The sequence below is a fragment of the Thermobia domestica genome, chromosome 1, assembly GCF_964235325.1.
Source record: "Thermobia domestica chromosome 1, izTheDome1.hap1.1, whole genome shotgun sequence".
Lineage (NCBI taxonomy): Eukaryota > Metazoa > Arthropoda > Insecta > Zygentoma > Lepismatidae > Thermobia > Thermobia domestica.
Genome location: NC_137454.1, coordinates 68,605,964 through 68,620,173, shown reverse-complemented (window position 1 = coordinate 68,620,173; position 14,210 = coordinate 68,605,964). Strand labels below are relative to the sequence as shown.

The 14,210-nt window shown below is 38.0% G+C and overlaps 1 protein-coding gene across 1 annotated transcript in view; it reads right to left on the bottom strand.

The window, feature by feature from the left end:
• The window catches only part of LOC145685726 (diacylglycerol O-acyltransferase 1-like), a 52,085-nt gene extending 39,391 nt beyond the window's left edge, over nucleotides 1-12,694 (bottom strand). The window contains exon 1 of the mRNA XM_081758222.1: nucleotides 12,381-12,694. Within this exon, the coding sequence (XP_081614348.1) occupies nucleotides 12,381-12,511 (131 nt within the window). The 5' untranslated portion in view covers nucleotides 12,512-12,694. The remainder of the gene's footprint in view (nucleotides 1-12,380) is intronic.
• Nucleotides 12,695-14,210: the final 1,516 nt, after the last annotated feature.

The window sequence follows — 14,210 nt, the reverse complement described above, 5'->3', positions numbered from 1 at the left end:
TCAAAGTAACAAGTGGTCAGGTCCGGCAAACGTGGCAGCCACAATCATTTGCTGACAGTAATTTCTTCTGTGAATCTTTTATGAATTCGTGGTAGTGACTAGCGTGAAGTGTGACAGGTCGCCCCATCCTGTTGAAAGAAGGCATAGGAACGTTCATGACGTCAACTGCACCTAAAACGTGTGTATATTCGCATATACATATCACTGTTTACAGTTGTTTCAAAAAATATGCGATCCACAACCCGACTTGCTGACACAGCACACCAGACTCCAATTTTCTGATCGTTAAGAGGTTCCTCATGAATCTTATGGGGATTGGTTGTTGACAGTACCATGCCGTGGGAGGAGCGAGCGGAGTGACGGCCCCGGACACCGAAGTAAGGGGGCGCAAAATTCGGGAGGAAAAAGGAAAAAAAGAGGAGAATTTACTTGGAATATATGTATGGAGGCGCCGTCGTATACTCTCGCCCGGGGCGCTGATTTTCCACGGCACGGCACTAGTTGTTGACCAGTATCTGCTGTTTTGGGTGTTTACATGTCCTGTCAGATGGAACCAGGCTTCATCATTCATAAAATACATCATTGGGTCAAACATTCTATTATAAATCATTTCATGTAACCCCGTGCAGTAATTCACACGTTTTTGCTTATTATATCTCCCTAAGCTAGCTAATTAGTAACTTCTGTAATTAGAGCAAGTTAAACACATTAAAATATTTTCTCGCGTTTGCGCGGGACTCTGCAGGTTACTTTATTGTGAATCTTTTGTAAAAAAAAAAAAAAAAAAAAAAAAAATCAAAATTTCGAAATTTTGCCGCCTCCTAGATTCTTCCGCACTGTGCTCGAGCACAGAATAGCATGGACTAGAAATAAATGCAAAAATAACTAACCGCGCTCATATGCCGAATGCGCAAGTGATGATGAAACAATATACGTACCGTACTCAAGCGTGAGGACGACTGAATGTACTCGCACACGTGTATATCCCAGTAATATCTGCTATACATTTACATTACATTTACATTTGAGTATCTTAAAACTGATAATCAGTGACTGATTGACTGATTAATTGATAAAGAATATATATCTGTTGTTTTAATGAAAACATTTTATCATACAGACAGAAGGATCGAAAAAATTGAGTTTATCCTTTTATATCAGAAACTATTGATAAAACTTGTGAAAAATACCAGAAAACCCTATTTTATTAATTTATGTGGTCAATGACAAATTAACAAAATTCGGCCAGCGGTGTCCCTGAAGTAAGTTGGCGGGGGCAACTCTTAGGATTAGGAATTAGATTTCTGGGCTGTCGGCATCTAAGGCCATTTAGTGCGTCACGTACATAAGGGATGACGTCTCTCAGCGAGCACACTATCCGATGAAAGGGAAGGAACGAAACGGTCTTGGACCATTATGTTACGTACCATCTCGGCATTTGCCTGGTATGAATGAGGGAAATTCAGGAAAAACCTCACTTAAGATGGCTGGCCTGAAAAAGCTGTTACACCTTTTCGATCGAGTTTCCTCACCGGAAATCAAACCTGGGGCCACTCGCACCAAAGGCGAGAGCGTTAGCCACGGGGGCAACTCTTGTATGTAAGATATTCCTTATATGGAAGACCAGTGGCTTACGCAAAGGAACGTTCAGGGTTTTTATGTAAAAATAAACATTTACCATATTCAGTAACGGGTACGTATGGTATGTATACAAACACCTGGAATTATACGAACGTGGGGGTTCAGCCCACCCTCTCCTTAAACTTCTGCATACGCTAGTATACAAAATCTTTACGCAATTATTAACTACAAACTAACTGAATACGAGTATATGATACAGTGATATGTGAATAAAAGAATATCTGTAAAATACACATAGGCTACCTCCGTAGGCCATTCTCCTATATCTTTGTAACAGGACCGTTAGTCATCCCGATTTCTTATGGGGGCAATAACCAGGGGCGCCATTTGGGAAGGACAAGAGGTAATCACTCTGAGTTCGAGAAAGGTTTTTCTTTTTAACAAATTGCTAATATATTAACAAAAAACGACAAGCAATCTTGCTCCCATCCTCTGGCAAAATCTGAAATGAGGCTACTAGCAATAATATAAAGTAGCTCCCCAAAAATTATTTAATTATTTATTATTTACGGAATCTGTACCAGAGCTGTAGATCCTTTTCACTTAACATTATTAACTTCTTATTTCTTGAACATATATTTATCTGAAAGAACTGAAAGTTCCACGGGAACTATCCCGTAAGTTCCTGGCCACACACTACCTCTATAGCAATTAAGTTCTGTACCTCGATGCAACATTCTTTGGAAGCATCTGGTCTCTCATCTTTAATGCTTGTCATGGTACAATAAATTAGACATTGAATTAAATTAGACATAACTTCGAAGATATACACTCTCCATATTATTAGATGAACAATCTTTTCTCATTTCGTAACTTGTTATCCTCCCCTACCAACTTTTTGAAGATCAGTGAGGAACAATGGTGTGAATGAATCAGGAGAGATTGTATCAGCAACTTCACGAGCAGGAAAAGAAACCCTGGCGATTCTCCAATACCTGAATTTGTGTTTATTTTTATATTATTTCCAGCGTTGTCAGATTTATTTTTAAAATGTAATATTAATGAACTATAAGAGCTAGTTTCAAAATAAAAAAGTGAACATGTAGTATTGGGGTAGATTAACACCTGGAGAAATTTTGAACTGCATAAGACAAATAGTTTTCATAATATTTTGGAAAGAAGTTCACCATGTTATTATATAGGGATTGATGATAGCTCAAAACGTTAGACACAGCCTTAAATGTAAAATTCTTAAAGGACAATGGGAGATATTCGGTGCGTCTAGCAAGAAATATATCCTATGCAGAAATGAGTAAAATGTGCTAAACAATTTAATTCAGAAAACAAAATTGCAAGTATTTCATGTCTAGTTTTGTTCGATTTTAAAATTGTCTGCAATGTTCCGTTTCAAAGACGGCGAAATAATAATAATAATAATAATAATAATTCAGAGCGGATGGGTACCGCCCGCTCTGGCCCCTTCCTGGATACATGCCTACTTTGTGTTAAAAGAGGACGTTCAACTCTAACAAAAATATAAAATGGGAAACGGAAGAGATGAAAATATTTCGTCATTCAGTCAGAACAGTTAGTTTTTAGCAGGATTCGATGAATATCGTTATAATTATGTGGAATACATGGGATTTTAAAACTTTTTCCCTTAATCATAATATTGTTAGCTAAGAACCACTGCCGTATGTCCAAGTTTCGCAGTATTTTTAGTACTACCTTGAAAGATGCAGTAATTTCTTCGTTGTTGATGTTACGTTTGCAACCAATGGATTAAATTGTATTTTATATGCACCGAAGGTAAAGACCATACATAAAAGAGTGCGGTCAAGGACGGTGAGTCCTTTCTTCAATCAATCGGAATGAAATGCAACACACTAAAACCTTGATGCCAATCGTAAATGTCAACAAAGATTTCAAACAGTTTATGTGTACTTAACCGCTAAATTCTTTGGATACAAGAATAATCTAGGTTTCTATCATCTGTGCTTAATATTGAAAAATAGGTTCTCGACTTATCAGAGTAGGATGTATTCGCAAGGGAATGAGGAAGATTTCCTTCATATCGTTCCTAAAATGACGTCACTTAAAAAAAAATGGGAATTAGTTCTGGGTTGTCGGCATCTAAGGCCATTTAGCCCGTCACGTATTTGAGGGGTGACTGCCCTCAGCGAGCACACTATCCGATGAAAGGGAAGGACAAAAAGGACTGGGGAAGGAAAGAAGCGGCCTGGGACCTACATTTAGGTACCATCCCGGCATTTGCCCGGTATGAATGAGGGGAAACCCAGGAAAACCCTCACTCAAGATAGCTGACCTGAAAAAGGTGTTACACTTTTTCGACCAAGTGTCCCGACCGGGAATCGTAAAAAAGAAAAAAAAAGTATTAGCATATGTTAATTTGATTCGAACTGTAATTCTACAAATTATTAGCGTTTAACAAGAATTTTTGCATCCATAAATGAGACATATACTAATTATCTGGTGCTCAAAATGTCTTCAAATAGCAGAAGAAAGCTATAAGAACAGTAAAAAAGTTTACCAGATACTCTAAATGTAGACCAGGAGCGCACCCATGGGGAAGTCTATTGGGTCCGTACCAGCCCTCGAACTTCCTAACTCAACATACATTTAGGGGCTGCGGTGGCTCAGTGATACAGCGTTCACCTCTGATGCATGAAGTCACTGGTTCGATCCCAGCTCGTGCCAAGTGAACTTTGTGGTTGTAGCGCGTGGGTTTCCTCGGGATTCTCCCGTTTCATCCCACTTTCTTCATTCCACCATTTCATTCATTTCTCATCATCACCGTCTCCTTTAGCCTAATCGGCATAACGGTGGGACGTAAAACCCAAAGATTTTCAACATACATTTATTTGTACACTTTAATAAAACTATACTTGCTTAACAGGGAAATGATTGACGCAGCATGAAAATTTGATCTTACACTTTAATCTGTACTCTTTCTCTCATAAAAACAATTTAGTTGTACCTTTTTTTTTTTTTTTTTTGAAAATATAGGTGGAAGTATTTTACAATTACTTATCGTCTTTTCGGGTGCAGAATAGTACCCATTTAATACTACATAGATGTAGGTGTTTGTAGTATTGGACCCGCATAAAGCTTGAATCCCACCCATAAAAAATTTCAGGGTTTGCGCCTGATGTAGACCATTCTTTAAAGAGATGAACACGACAGTTCTTTCTTCGTATATTTACAGATACCTTATGTACGTGAAAAAACAATCAGGATATTGGTTATCGCAATAATGTTGACTCATATAATATGAAAATTATTTGAAAACTTCTATTAGGCTAAATGCAATCCAAAGAAACTATAAATATACTGGTACGAAGTGTACAATCTATTAGAAAAAATGAAATCTTTAAGTCTTACGTCCCACGTTTATGCCAGTTAGACTAAAGGAGACTGTGATGATGAGAGATGAGTGAAATGGTGGAATGAAGAAAGTGGGAGGAAACGGGAGAACCTCAAGAAAGCCACGAGTACGGTGTTTGTCCACCACAAAGTCCACACGGCGCGAACTGGGATCGAACCAGGGACCCCAAGCACCGGAGGCGAACGCTCTACCACTGAGCCACCGCGTCCACTACAATCTATTAGATTACCAGCGTTAGGAATAAGTTACCTTTCTTACCAGTACATATTCGACTGATGACTACTGACTACTTTAAAAAGCACTGTAAATCATTTCTTGTAAATAAGTCTACTTGTAGTAGACTCTATATTAATAAATTTGAAGATTAAATTGTAATACGTAATCTGATTTTTGTATAAATTGACGCTGTCTATTGCAACATATGTTGTTTAATGACTATTCAATACTATTCAATACAGTTTCCTAAGACCCGGTTCCAGACCTGGATCCGAAAACCCGGTTCCAGATCTGGATCTGAAAACCCGGTTCCAGATCTGGATCTGAAAACCCGGTTCCAGAACCGGATCTTAGGAAACGGTTCCAGAACCGGACCTTAGGAACCGGTTCCAGGCCTGGATCCGAAAAATCGGTCCCGGAACCGGATCTTCTAGAACCGGATCCATTCAGACCCGAAAACCGGTTCCACCAGGGACCGGTTCTGGCCATCCCTATTCAATACATCTAATCGAGCTGCAAAAGATGGGGTGAGTGAGTGAGTGTAAGTCCTCTTACACAGTTTTTGAAGAAATCAAGAAAAAACTAATTTTTTGTTAGCCTAAAAATTGAAGCTGCACAATAGCCACACCACCTATGAATATGAAACCAGTGTTCGTAGATCTCCTTAAGAAGATTTCTCTCGACTGACACAAAATGTTTCCCTTTTCTTATTAAATTTTCCCTAATTTATTGAGTTTCGAAAAATTTATGCAATTCAAGCAGCTTCGACGAGGTGCCTAAACAGCGTTGCGGCTGCTGACTTCCACGGTTGCGTATGAAGACTGGAAAAAACGCTGGCAGCGGTCTATTGATATAGGAGGGTCATATTTTGAAACATATTAACTCACTGTACATATACATATACCTTCAATGCATTTGTTGTTATGACTTCAGCCCTACTTATTGAGCAAACCCTGTCGATCATAATAAAGAATTATGACAATTTTTATTGCTGTGTAATCAGTTTTAAATCCCAGCTGTTTTCCAATTTCTATTGACTGGTCTCTAACACAGAATATTAGTCACATTTTTTTTTTAAATGTCAATTTTAGTTGAATAAATATGTGCCTTATCAAGATTATTACAATTTAAGGCATTACTGCTGTATCGCATGACCAATTCGAAAATCGAAAAAAAAAAGTACCAAAATATACTGCACTGGGTTATATTTGGTTGGATTACATTACATTAGATTACGTTATTAGGCGTGTAGTTTTACTATACGGATCCATAATATAAGTAGTAGTAGGAGGAGTAGAAATAGTAATAGTAATAGTAGTAGTAGAAGTAGAAGTAGAAATAGTAGTAGTAGTAGTAGTAGGAACGGGTTAGAAGCCCCGCAGTGGTTCGTTGGGTTCTGCTCTCGACATGAAATGGGCAAATTAAAGACTTGCCCAAATTTTTCTGTGCATTTTAGTCTATGGATCCGCGTAATAAAACGAGTGTATCTTTCCGCGAAATAGTCCATCTGCCTCCACATACAGTGCCGCTTACAACATCAAAAACAATCAGCAAATACGAGGGCTATCCAGAAAGTAGATTACGTTTTCGTCTGTGTCCGCTAGGGGCGGGGCTAGCGCGGCCATCTTGGGGTCAGAGCGTTGCGCAGCTCAGTCGGCATCTAGCCGTGCTAGTGAGAGGTTCGTGCTGTGCTCCGTTAAGATACTGTGACGGTTTGAAATGTCTGCGTTAATTGAAAATCCCGCGAGCTGCGAGGTGCGTGCAGTAATAAGGTTTCTGACAGCAAAAACTGTAAACCGATAGAAATCTATCGGCAGCTGTGTGAAGTGTATGAGGACAACATTATCACTGAAGGTGGAGTGCGACAGTGGGTCATAAGATTTAAAAATGGCCGAACCAATGTTCACGACGAAGATCGAAGTGGGAGACCCAGCAAAATGACTGCCGAACTTGTCGAAAAAGTCGATGTTAAAGTCCGTGAAAATCGAAAGTTCACAATAACGGAACTTTCTTTGAGTTTTCCACAAATTTCGCGAAGTTTGTTGCACGAAATCATCAGCGAAAAGCTTGGTTACCACAAGTTTTGTGCAAGATGGATTCCAAAAATCTTGACAGAGGACCACAAAAATTAGCGAATGGCTGCAGCGTTGCACTTTTTGGACGCCTACAATAAGGATGGTGACTCTTTACTCGATCGCATCGTTACTGGTGACGAAACATGGGTGAAACACGTGAACTGTGAAACGAAATTGCAATCAATGCAGTGGGGGCACACAGGTTCTCCCCAAAAACCCAAGAAATGCATGCAAACAATGTCGGCAAGGAAGATGATGGCGACTGTTTTTTGGGACAGAAAAGGTGTGATTTTGGTGGACTTCCTGGAAAGAGGCACTACAATAAACGCTCAAAGGTATTGCCAAACTCTGCAAAACCTCAGAAGAGCAATTCAAAACAAGCGCAGAGGAATGTTGAGCTCTAAGATCTTGTTGATTCACGACAACGCCCGGCCCCACACGGCAAATGTCACGCGTGAAGTTCTTGAATCTTTTCAGTGGGAGTTGTTTCCTCATCCGCCGTACAGTCCCGACCTGGCACCGAGCGACTTCCACCTATTCCCAGCAATGAAGAAGTGGCTGGCTATGCAGCGTTTTGATGACGACGAACAGCTGCAAGAAGAGGTAACGAAGTGGTTGAAGTCGCAGGCGGCCGAATTTTTCGACGAAGGAATTTCCAAGCTCGTACATCGCTACGATAAATGCCTTAATTTGAATGGTGACTATGTCGAAAAGTAGTATTTGTGTGTGGCTTTCATCTGTATATAATAAAATTTGTTTCCTATACTTTGTTGATTTTTTATTCCAAAACGTAATCTACTTTCTGGATAGCCCTCGTACAACAACTTTCTTAACTTTTACTATACCCCTTACCTGACTTTCACTCATTCTTCCTCACAAACTTAAATAAATTCTCCAATTGATCCGGTCAATTTCCTAAAACTGGTCCGGCGATACAACAGTTAACATATAATAATAATAATAATAATAATAATAATAATAATAATAATAATAATAATAATAATAATAATAATAATAATAAAGAATCGGAACTCATACGGAAGACAAAATGAAAAGCCCTTCAGGAACGCAGTTCTTGTCCTTGAAGACAACACTTCTGATAAACGAGCGTTAACCTGGAAAGAATATTTTAGTTCTCCATATCCGTCGGTAATAATAAGTATTCTTATCACACTTCACAGTGCATGAGAAACATGCATTTAGGAAGGTGTTTCAGAATCTCTTAACAAATAACTCTTACTAATAGCCTCAACACGTTGTGAACTATGAAATTACATGAATTTAATACGAACATTAATGAAGAAAGAAAAAAAAAACACACATTTAAACAACCATTACACGAAATAGGCAATTTATTTCAATTTTATTACAGCAACTTTTAACAATAAAATTGTCATGTTAAGTGTGCGTTTTATTTATTTGAAATTTTATAGCCAACCATGTAATCTAATGACTATAAACGATTACTTTGTGTACAACGTTGATTGTAGTTTTACGTCAATGTTGCTTAAAACATGGAAATACAAAATAAAAGTATGAAGTAATTAAATGGACAGAATAAAAAAAAAAAAAAAATCTGGAGAGCGGAGCAAATTTTGTATTGTATAACTGAATGTGTGGGTTATTGAACAGGGAGGGGGGGATAAGCTGCAACCCCTAGTTCGAAGCAGTTGTTTTATTACGGATTATGTCTGTTTCGTCTTCCTAAGGTTCAAAAACGAGTAAAGCGAACTGAAAACTAAGAGGTAAAGTACAAAATGAAATGAAATCTCTCAGTTTAACGCCCCATGATTATGCTTGTTAGGCTAAGGAAAACCATGATTGAGGCAAGCATTGGTGGAATGAGAAAGTGAGGAAGCGGGAGTACTCCGAGAAAACCTACGGATACGATGTTCCGGAGATCGAACCAGGGACCCCCACGCACTAGGGGTAAGGGCTTTACCGCTGAGCCACATATATCAATTCAGAAATATAAAAGGATAATTGAAATAGAAAAAAGTGTAATATCAGTATAGGCTTCCATTGAAAGAATCATCAAATGGGAGATGCACGTAGATATAGTGCATATTTTTCCATACTGATACTCAGCCAGCGGCGCAAATCGTCTTCAACGTTGGGGAGGGGGGCGGGTAACACTGTTCTTTTTGTTTTAAGCGATGTTCAAAATATTTATGAAGTTGAAAAACAATGCTGTGGAGGATCAGGGAAGCAGAGTTCTCTTTAACATTGGGAGGTGGCAAGATTTGAGGCTTATTCTGGGGGGATGAGACTCATATTACGGTAGATAAATCTGATTTCTAAGGTGAACTTCTTGTATATTATATATGAGGAGACGTAGCTGAAATACCAGTGCATATCAGTATTACAAACCTGCCGCGAAGACATTCTGAAATATGGATACATGTATATTTATAATTGGTATGTTTCTACTTAGCCATCTACAATGTAGATTAAAATCACATTTCAAATCGGATTATTGGGGCGAACAGTCCCCCTTAGTTCCAACATTGAGGGAAAAAGGTCTCCCTCATCCCCCCGGGATTTGTGCCAGTGTACTCAGCGTTTGACAAATATGAACTAATTCATCTTATCAAGTTCTTTTACAGTACATAAATTAAAAGTCTGATAATTGTGACATAACTGTACCTGAAACTATACGAAAAGGCCTACAATTACTTATTATGCGATCAATTGATAACATCTTCTAAATAATAAGTAGATAGCTATCTTATGTATCAAAATTTCAAACGCTTATTTTTCATTATTCACTTAAAAAGAAAACCAAGGTGAAATTTCTAGTTATGTCCTTTAGGCTAAAGGAGACGCGTGGTTAATGAAACGGAATGATCAAGAAATAAGTAGTAGAATGAAAATGTGAGAGGATACGGATCACTACTACTAGTGACTGGGTACCTAACGAGGGACTCAACGTACCATACGTGAGCGCTCAATCACTGAGAAACCATACTCTCCTTTAAAAAAAAAAAAAAAAAAAAATAGTGGGACGGATCATGAAAACTTTCTCATGACCAAATAGTACCTTCGCATAAAGATAGGAACATAAAAAAGAAATGAGTTCTATTCTTTGACATTGACGGAAGCCTTGATAATACGAAAAAATAAAAATAAAAATTTTTATTCGACTTTCGAAATGTGAGTATGGAAAAGAATGGAGAAACAGCTAGGCAAAATCCAAAACTAATGAGGAAATAGAAAAATGGCGAGAAAATAGTAACAGAGGTAATTAAAAAGAGGGAAACAACCTGGATAGGACACTGAAATCGTTGATTCATTTGACTTAAACATTATTTTTCATTACCGAGGTTATGAGAGAGAATCTGCTGTTTACAATGGAATCTGAACAATGATTCGAGACGATTAGCCCTACTGGGAACTGAACCCGCAGCCATTCACACAGTAAGTATGTACTAGCCCACTGGCTACAAAGGTGTACAAAAATCGAATGGCAGAAGAAAAGGACATGATAGAAGGTAGAATGGAAGAGAGTAATCATTGATGAACGATAAAAAAGGATGACCTGAAAACGGCTACTCCGTGAATTTTAATCTGTACTTTGATTTCAAAACCTATGCAAATCTTTAATAATAATAATAATAATAATTAATAATAATAATTAATAATAATAATAATAAATACATTAACATTTTCATGATAATAACATTTTCGAAACTTAAACAAAAAAAAAAAAAAATTAAAATTTAGAAAAGGTTCCTTTCAATGCTCAAACTGTTTTGTACTAAAATAGTTATGCTTTAGTTACACTGACTGCGGTGGCATCAAACGTTGAGGCGACTACGTCGAATGAATGAAAAAAAAAAAAAAAAAAAAAAACATGAAACAGGACTAGAAGCTCTTACCTTTATAGCATAATTTTATCTAAATATACTGTATACGCAGTGGCGTATTTACGATTATTTCGGGGGGGGGGGAGCTTCGCTAACTTTCAGGGGGCGGTTTTGCCTGAAAATGTGAAAATTCTGGAAGATATTTCATATACTTTACTATAGTAAGTAAGATTTCGGAGAGGCTGAAGCCCGGAAGCCCCTCCCCCTAAATACGCCACTGCGTATACGCCTGCGCATGATATCGAGTTGAGTTGATTTTAGTTTAGCGTCCCTTTCAGCAACGAGACTATATGAGACGAGGACCTACTGATTAACGTGGAATCCGAAGCACATGAGCTCCCGCCAGGATGCGCACATTTAATTCTCGGAGAATAGATTGGGTAATGAGCAAAGCTGCTGCTGATAACTAGTCTTATCTTGAAGTGTGTTAGGAAAGTATGATACACATCAGGAACATGGATATTTAGATTTAAAAAAAAAAAAAAATAATCTTGGCAGTTATCTATAACTTTCCAATAGTTTACCTAGGTCCCTTAGTTTTCAAGCTGCGGTGCTTTATGAAATGAAATATTTCAACCTCACGCCCTACGATTATGCCCGTTAGGTGATTAAGGGAGACGATGATTAAAGCAAGTGAATCATAATAGAAGGATTGGTGGAATGAGAAAGTGGGAGGAAACGAGTGTGTCCCGAGAAATCCCACGGACACGATGTTGTGAACCACAAACTCACTTGGCCGGAGATCGAACTAAGACCCACGAAGCAGAGGTAAGCGCTCTACCACTGAATCATCGTATAATATACACATTAAGAATAACCTCACAAACCTTGATTTTTATTTTTCTACATTACAGCTTGAACATCAATCAGACTTGTGAGAGCATTGTTTTATCCATATTACTGCCACCCTAGAATTCAATTCTAACGTCACCACTGAATAGATTGCAGAATTATTTCTCTCGGTTACAATTGAAGAACACCATGCATATGTTTTTGAACATACCTATAATAGGCCTAGTAGGAAAATAAACCCACTGCAACATTTGTTTACTTCGTTCGATTGGTTGAAAAAAAAAAGTCTCACATTGCAACTCATGTGACTATTACTATGTATTTAAAATGCATAAACATAATTGTGTTAGAATTACTTTAAGATGATAGTATAGATTTTTAAAAAAATGCTGACTAAATATAACAATACGATTCAAATGTTAAGGGAAGTTAAAACAATCTTACGGTTTATCCGGTTGCGATTTCCTCATGCGAGCTTCCTGTAGTTGTATCTCCTCAGCGCGGGTGACACTCCTACAGCGTCGAATTCTCACTTTGTTCTCTTCTGAATACAATTCTGAACCTAACGTGGCCATTTTATTTCACTGATTTAGGTTGACTAATGATTTCAACTCATACAGTATTCGTCTCCTTTTACAATCACACTCAACACTCCTCAATTCATCTACAAACAAAACAAGTATAGCACAACCTACACTACTAACATCCGTCTGCTACTACGCGTGTGTACTATTACAATGTATGTGTTAAAAGCACAGCGCCCCTGCCCACCTGCTACAGCTGGTACACAGTGGTGCCAACCAACGCTAGAAATAAGAGTCCATAAAATTAAAGTTTCTTGAAACAAATCGTCAAGGTCGCCGATTTATTTGTAACAGGTAATGAATTACTATAATACGGTACATTGTGCTTCTAGGCGTTCTTTTAAAACAAATAATAATTTTCCGGTTTGCGTATCAATTATTGAAAATACGTATGTGTGACTACAAGGCCACTTAAAACCTCAAGGCTTTAAAATATGCGATAGATAGTTTATCGCAGAAGCAACAAACTTCATATGTCCTATAGTAAACAAACATAACGTAACATACCTGCAATTTAACTGTAACAAGTTAATCGTTAAAATGACAATTCTAGTTTAACAACGCATAACTTCGTCCTATTGACTCGAGATCCATAATTTTAGAGCGTTGACTTCGCATTCGGAAAGTCGTGGATTCGATTCCCGCTGTCCACCATCCTGACTGGGGTTTTCCTTGGTCCTACCAGCCAAATGCCGGGATGGTACTTACTAAACAGGCCCTGGCCCGATACCTTCCCAAATCCTTTCCATTGTTAAAATCCTGTGTAAAATGGCCTCTGAACTGTATTTGATGATTGATAAATAAATATAAATAAATAAATAAAATACACAGCGTTCATCAGAAACAAGAATTACCACTATATTCTAATTTATCTTTCCTGATTCAAAAAGTGCCCGGTGTGGAAATTCGGTTAAGTTGAAAATGTGAAATTCGGTATATAAACCCTTACTTAGAAATAAGGGATATGCATAACTTTCTAAAGAGGAAAATCGGGAAATAATATTGAAATTTCCCTTTTTCCTATTCTGCAAAAGGGGATCTTCCACATTCTTATTCCACCAATTATTTCATAACATCGACTTTCATCAATCACCCGTTTCTTTCAGAAATTTCATTTCAGAACAATAAGAATAATAAAACGAAAGGGCAGAAGCCTGATAATGTTCAACTATCTTAGCTTTTCCAAACGGCTGTTTCCCTCATGGAATATAGTGTTTTTTTTAAAAGTTAAATATATTATGGGTACAAGTAAATGCTAGGATGACATTGCTTTCTATCTCATCAAATAAGGTGAGCCAAATGTGAAGAGTTCCTACCGGGATAGGAGAGCATCGTTCCATTACCAAAGGGGCGAATTGTACTACCGTATAGTCCGCGTCACCCGAATTGGCGTGTGGTATCAGCCAATAACCCCACAATGCGCTGTTACTAAACCTTCAGAGAGGAATCTAATCATTCATAATTGGTTTTGTTCGTATTTGGGGGCAATTATGAATGATTAGAGTCGTCACTGAAAGTTTGGTAACAGCGTACTGCGAGCTTATTGGCTGACGCTATACGCCAATTCGGGTGACGTGGACTATAGTCACTAGCTCCAATAGTGCAAATGTTACCTCAATTCTAATTTGAAGTAGAGGGCGAAGTGGCTCAGTGGTAGAGCGTTCACCTCCGGTCTTGGAGTCCCTGGTTC